At 35.5% G+C, this 7,435-nt stretch overlaps 1 protein-coding gene across 1 annotated transcript in view; it reads left to right on the top strand.

Annotated features, from left to right (window-relative positions):
* The first annotated feature begins 503 nt into the window (after positions 1-503).
* Positions 504-7,435, top strand: part of LOC150087801 (uncharacterized) — a 48,389-nt gene continuing 41,457 nt past the window's right edge. Inside the window, exon 1 of the mRNA XM_090370422.1 lies at positions 504-691. Coding sequence (XP_090226548.1) covers positions 640-691 — 52 coding nt within the window. The 5' untranslated portion in view covers positions 504-639. The remainder of the gene's footprint in view (positions 692-7,435) is intronic.

Here is a 7,435-nt window from a genome sequence, read left to right as displayed (position 1 = left end):
AGATAACATTGCCTGATCCTGTTGAATAACGGAAATTTCCGTTTCAGTACCGTTTGTTCCCTCATTTTTCAATAAAATTAGTTTGTCCTCAGAAGGAGACTTACCCCTTACTTGAAGATCGGCAATCTGTACTTGTCTTTGTTCTTTCACAATTGTTCTACATATATATAGAACGAAAAGGGGCTCACATTTGGTGAATATGGGCTTGGCACACCCAGGGTCCTGAGCTGGATATCATTATTCTTCTCTTTCTTGGTGATTCCTTTCTACTTCTCTCTCTCTCTCTCTCTCTCTCTCAGGGTAACTAGGGCATCTTTTTTTGGCTAGGCTTTCTTGCACCATATGGCTAATAATAATAATAATAATAATAATAATATATATACTTTTTTTTTATAGTTATCATAAAGATTCCTTTTGAATCTTCTTATGCATCAACGGTGGCGACACTCTTTTTATGTTAATCCTTGATGTGTCATTTTAAGTGGCGCCCGTTTGCTGTTGGTCTGGCAGACTGTTGTCTGTGCAGTCGCCGGTTCATTTGATCAATGTTTTCGTTTGGTTATAATTGTGTCATGGCAAAATTATCTGTTATCTATGATTAAAGCTGTAATCAGACCACAATAAAGATAAAGAAGAGTTATGCAACCCCTGACTCTTGAAGAGTACGATTTGCCAGCATCTCTAAACATTGGTAAGTAATTCGAGTGATTTTTATAAGGTGTGTACGCTTATGTAAAAATGGAGTAGTAGTTTCTTGTGGATTTTTAAAGGGTGTGAATCTATAATAAGATCCTTTAAACTCTCTTAAAACTGTTGATTAACATAAGCTGATATAATTTTATGTAGTTCGTATTGGAGTGGGCGGGAATATAATTTACTGTCTACATGTTTCTGTCGCTTGCTTGATATTTTTACGTATAAACAATTTAAATAAATTTTAAAAAAAATGTTCATGTACTTTATAAACACAGTACAGTGAATATGTCTCATAGTTTTACTGAAGAATGGCAAAATTAAACCTTGACTTAAGCGGTTTAATTATAATGATAGGCGTTTTCAGATGCCTCTGAGCAGTAGCCCAGACGATTCCACCCTTCAAAAGAGGTATGTTGAGAATATGCCGGTAAATGTTGAGTAGCGAAATTGTTCCATCAAAGTCTTTTTTTTTTTTTTTTCTGTGTTGGGGGAGGACTCCCTAAAATACATCAATGTAGGGTTTGTGTGTGGAATATATGAACTGTTGTGCGTGTGTGTAAGAACTACAAAAGGAGATAAAACTCCATGACGCGTGAAATTTTATTTTCAGGTTTATTTATTTATTATTATTATTTTTTTTTTCAGAATTTTTTTTTATATTTTTAACTTTCAATTTCAGGCGAGTGTTCTACACTCCTACATAGAAAACTTGTTTGATAAAGTAGCTAACAAAACTTCGCTTTTAATTAAAATAAAGTGAATGTGATTTTTATGAAGCATTTTGGAAAGCAGTTTCACCAGGGCTCGCATCTGGTGAGTATGGGCTTGGCACACCCAGGGCCCTGAGCTGGATATCATCATTCTTCTCTTTCTTGGGGATTTCCTTCTCTCTCTCTCTCTCTCTCTCTCTCCTTCTTATTATTATTATTATCATCATTAGCTATATGGTGTAAGGAAGCCTGAAGCTTTTGCTACACCAGACAAAATAAAAAAAAAAAAAATTCCTGAGTTACCCAGAGAGAGAGAGAGAGAGAGAGAGAGAGAGTCTAAAGTAGAAGGGAATCACCAAGAAAGGAAAGAAAAGAAAAGAGAAGAATGATGATATCCAGCTCAGGATCCTGGGTGTGCCAAGCCAATACTCACCAGATATGAGTCCTTTGGAATTTTTTTTTTTTTTTTTTTGTTTTTTTGGCTGGTGCAGCAAAGGCCTCAGGCTTCCTTTCACCATATAGCTAATAATAATAATAATAAATTTCCAAATTCCACTTTGGTACCCCAATATAAAAAATTTTCAGAATGAATAATAGGAAAATAATTTTATTCAATGATTGTTGGTCATTCCATCACTATTTTTTGTAATAAATAACCAGTGGTATTTTATTTTATTTATATTAATTTATAAATAACCAGTATTTTATTTTACAGTAACTTTTGAATTAAGTTGTTATTTTATTAAACGATTATTAAGTGCATTTGTTCTATTTTGTAGAGATAATATTTTGTTGTATTAGATCAGGTACAATACTGTTAAGTATTGTACCTGATAAATTAAGCTGGATTCAATAAGCTGGAATTGAAAGTGATGTATTTATTTTGATTATTGCTAAAAGTGATTATAATATAAGAACTGTATTTGTACAAATTAAAATGAAATTGTCAATAGTGACAATATGATGCAAGGGAAGTAGAGTTTCTATAGCACCAGCCAAAAAAAAACAAAAAAAAACACTTCATTCCAGTATAATCAAACATTGACATATTAGCAGTCTAATGATAATAATAGGCCTATTTAGATGCTTGTGAAAAGTATTAATGCCTGATTAGGAAAATGCTTTTTATCTGCTCAGCTATCCGTTCAGAGAAGGATAAGATTAGTGATAAATTTTGTTATTAATTTTCTTTTATTTAGAACTGATTTCTAAGTAATGTTTCTGTTTCTAAATAAGTAGACCCTATTTTGAAACAGAAACAATGACATTTAGAAATGGAAATGCTACTTAAAGCCTTTTGTTTTTATTATTCCTAAATGAAAACAGTTAATCATTTACATGCTTCAGTTTAATATAATATGATGGTTGGCATTTGTAAATATAGAAAAAACCCTATGAGATCAGGAAATTTTAAAATATTTACACTGCGTACAATAATTAAAATCTGTAAAAAATATAAAGGAGTTAAAAGCCATAAGCTACAATGGCATTTAAAACTGCATGTACTAAAATTACAATAACATGTAAGTTGTGATACAGCTTTAAAAATGAATATTGGCTTCTTCAGTAATTGTTTTTTCATTTAGCAGCCTCTATAATTAAGAGATGTGGACATATAACCCCTGTTATCTTAATGAAATGGTTAATGTTCCTATCATTAACATTAACTGATAATAGATGTCTCTCCCACCCTCCCCATTCACTCATGTCTCTTATTGCCTCCAGCTGGCAGCAGCATTATTGATCTCTTTTCATATCCAGTAATGTTGGCAAGAATGTTGCCCTTCCTGCCATACATTTTAGTTCAATAGTGGCAGGCTGGACACCACCACCGCTGTAATTCATTAGGAAGGATTGATCATGAGGATCAGCTCTGCAGCTCCTCCTCCTGGTCTTCAATCCTAAATCCCTAGATTTTTACATTGGAAACTCCTAAAACTGGTGGAATTCAAGTGTTGCAACATCACAAACCTTGAAGGATGGGAAATCCTTCAAGAATTTGAACAACAAAGCAGAGATAGTCATTAGCAACTCAGATATCAGTGTAACTTTTATGTTATTTTCATTCCTACCTTATTTCAGGACAGAATATTTTATTATGCTTTCAAAGAAATATATCATGTTCCTTAGCAGTTGGCAACTGCAGCAATAGTCTCACGATTGATTTTTTTGATCCACTAATTATCACGCCTCCCCATTTCACCAAAAAAAAGAAACTTCAAAAAATTAGAATAGTGAAAAATATAAAAATTGTACACTAGAGGTAAACAGTTATATTGTACTTAGAAATGTAGGATGATGCTATCCAACGTTCCTTGCCTCTGCTAATTGAAGACAAGTTTTTCCTATAGCCTTAGTTGTTTCATATGAAACCAGCTCCCCTTCTTGAAAAAAAAAAAGTGTCTTAGTATTGCACACTTCAAATCAACAATGTATTTCATTGATAACCTTCACTGTTTTTTATTTTATCACATAAATCAGTCAGTACGTGTGCGCGCGTGCACACACACACACACACACACACACACACACATGCACGTCTCTTGTAAGGCAGCACCAAGGTTTCCCATTATATCCATCATGTGGTTTCTGTGATGATGGATTCTTCACAGAAACCACATGATAGATATTCAATTTTTCATTTTGGACAGCCATTCCCATGGGAACAGGACTTCTTGGAAGGAGAAGGGGAGAAAAAAAGTTTTATATAGCTATAAGAGAACTTAATAACATCTTAATAACTTAGGTTTAAGTACAACATAGATTAAGATTTAAATAATGCAAAAAAAATAAGTAAATTAAAGTGAAATATTTCTAACTAATCAATAATGCATACAAAATAAAATATAACCTGCTAACTACGTTTTTAGCTGGTCTACCAAAGCAGGATTACCAACTGTAACAGAAGCCCCACACTGCATATGCCAAAGGTGCAGGCATAGGCAGTGTTTTATTTCCCTTTCCATCACCCATACATCATAAAGGACTCCATGTAGATAACTGCTCTTCACATTTTTGATTGAGTTCAAGCCTAGAAATCTCTCTCTCTCTGTGGGGGTAGGTGGGTGGTAGTCACACATATAGGACTTGTAGTGCTGTGCAGTTTGCATGGTGAAGTAAGGTCCCTATGACTACTACGGCACCTCCGTAGCCAGGTGGGCAGGAGCAGCAGTGCGTAGCACATGCTTCTTGATTAGACCGGGGTTCGAGCCCGTGACCACCAAATACGGAGGATGCGGAAAGGTCAGGGAATGACCACCGCATATCCCCGGAGCAATATGGCCTTAGTTGCTAATGCTCCTAAAAACCAAATAACAAAACAACAACCCTATGACTACAGAATTGGAAGGAGTTGGGCAAAAGTCATTTTTAGTGCCAGTTATTCCACTAAATTAGTAATCATGTCCATTCAAATTTTTCAACAATTATGTGTATTCACTTAAAGTAAATCATTTTCTAGAACACCGATATTGACCTAGACCTTAAGCTATGACTGGAATGCATTACAAGAATTTTAGATCAAATTGCTTTCTGGTATACTTTACTTGCAAAGATTCAGATTACTAAACAGCAGCTCATTCAAGTTATTAATGTCCTATCTGCCACAACATTCAGGAGATGATGAAAAATCACAATTCGTGGTGAAAAGGCTCAACACTGATCAAACTATTAATGATCTGTGCATTTGTGCGCAGATACAAATTTTGACCCACTCACAAAAAACAACTTTCTTTTCAAGTTGACCAGTTCAGGCCCATTTCTTTTTTTTTAATTTTTTAAAGATTTTGGAAAAGGCCTTATTGCCAAACCAAATCAAACCAGTTTTCCCACAGAAGCCAGTCAGTATTCATTATGCAGTCTATAGAAAATCAGCCATCACAAACTTGGCAGTGCTCACTGTGTCAAGCCTTCAAGCATTGGGGGAAAAAGAATGGTCATCATTTCTCTGGATAACCATCTTTTTTATATGGAAGCGATCACTATATACACAGAAAAGCACCCTTTGGTTTCTTGATTTGTTGTTCTGAGAGAGGATGCTTTTAATACTCTACAGTAATCACACAATCACAGCAGGTGTTCTACAGGGAGAAATATTGTCAAACATTGTTGATAGCACATAATGGAGTCATATTTTGTGATATTTTCTTACTGCTTCTTTTGTTGGTTATTAGGAGTTTTATGGTGCATCAGCATCTAAGGCTATTGTGCTTCAAGTTGCTTCTTTGGTGACAGCTGTCTTTAAAGAAGTAGCATGAAAATACCACAATGTTGACTTCGTTATGTAAATATTTCCAATTTGGAAATAAACATTGTAGCAACATAGGTTTGAGTGCTTTATCTTCAAACAACACAGTTACCTTGATCCCTGCCACTCAAGGAATTGTTGATAGCAGTTATCACACCATTGATTTCATCCAGAGATGATATATAAGTTATTCTGATGACCTTATGTGGCTAGCAGAGAACATCCCCTCTGTAGTTCATTAATTAGTTTCTACATGTGTTCTCAACCTTCAAGAACCTTGAAGCTTACCTGTTCTTTATTCACCAAATTAATCTGTTAAAATCTTTATAAATGATCTTATTTTTAAAATTCAGCCGTGCAAAACTGAATCTCCTCCTTGGTGGAACTGGCATATTGAATATCCAGATGTACACTGACCTAGATGTGGTCTTTGTTGCCAAAAATTCCATTTAAATATGATAATTACAAGACCTTGGCTTAGGTAAGTTGCTAAGCGGTAATTACTTCATGTTCAGTATCCCTCTATCTGTACAAAATTCCTACTCACAATGATTTATCTGTATAGCTGAAATTTAGGTCTCTCTAGCTCCCTCAAACATCAAGGGAAATGTATGCTAGAGAATACTTGCTGTTGAAGTGAGTCAATGCAAACTCCATCTTGATCCCACAGATCTGCACTGAAATGGCACCTGTCTTGCCAATTTGGATGTTCTTCTTTGTTACCCTCTGTAACAGTTTAGTTGGCACAATATTTCATTATCTGCCACTCATTTAGAGAGGTCTGGTTTCAGTTCCATTGATGAATGGAGGAATTTTTAAAGTCCTCTTCAATCAAGGGTGTAGTTATCTTATCTCAGGTGAAGGGAACAAGTTTTCCTTCTGTGTTGATCTAGGTGTTTCAGCCTGTACAACATACATATCAGCTCATGAACACACATACTTCTCCTGGAAAATATATAAAATTGGTTATGAGCAACAAGCTCCATTGCTTTTAAAAATAATAAGCTGAATTTTTGTTCTTCTTTATTAATGAAAGGATGGGCATTCTTAGCCAAAATGTTAATATGGCATGTCTTGCAACCTAGCACCTGGGACTTGTGCTCAGGTTGGATCCCACCACCTTGACTCAGAACCTCTCCAGTGCTACTTTCTCTCACAAATAGGCTACTCCTCTCTGTTAGTTTTATTCTGAACCAGATGCACAAAACTTTCAGTAAAATAGATGCCACCTTTACAAGTTTGTGAAATTTAAAAAAAATACAAGAAGCATTAGCATTAGTAGAGGCATATGATGCAAGAAAGCAAGCTTATTCAGCATCAGCCAAAAAAAAAAAAAAAAAAAAAAAAACACCACTCCCATTTCACCCCTCTGTTCGCTCGAAATACCTGTCCAGTTGAGCCTTAAATTTGTTTAGGCTATCAACTTCAACAAGTGATGGAAGTTGGTTCCACCAACCAACCACCCGCTGGCCAAAGGCAAATTTCCGCACATCTATCCGACATCCGTCCTTCCTCAATTTGAATTTATGCCCTCTGAGCTGATTATTCTGAGCAAGATGAAGAATCCCATTGCCATTGAGCATGCTCAAACCATTCAAAGCCTTATACACCTCTATCAGATCACCTCGCCGGTGCCTAGTCTCCAGACTCTGTAATTTGCAAAACTTAAGCCTTTCTTCGTAAGAGCAACCCTTTGTTCCATTCGCTAATCTTGTTGCCCTTCTCTGTACCCATTCCAGCAGCTCTACATCCTTCTTGAAATGAGGCCTCCAGACCTGTATAC

The sequence above is a fragment of the Mastigoproctus giganteus genome, chromosome 3 (genome assembly GCF_048544385.1).
Source record: "Mastigoproctus giganteus isolate SK-2022 chromosome 3, ASM4854438v1, whole genome shotgun sequence".
Lineage (NCBI taxonomy): Eukaryota > Metazoa > Arthropoda > Arachnida > Uropygi > Thelyphonidae > Mastigoproctus > Mastigoproctus giganteus.
This window is presented reverse-complemented; position numbering and strand designations above follow the sequence as displayed.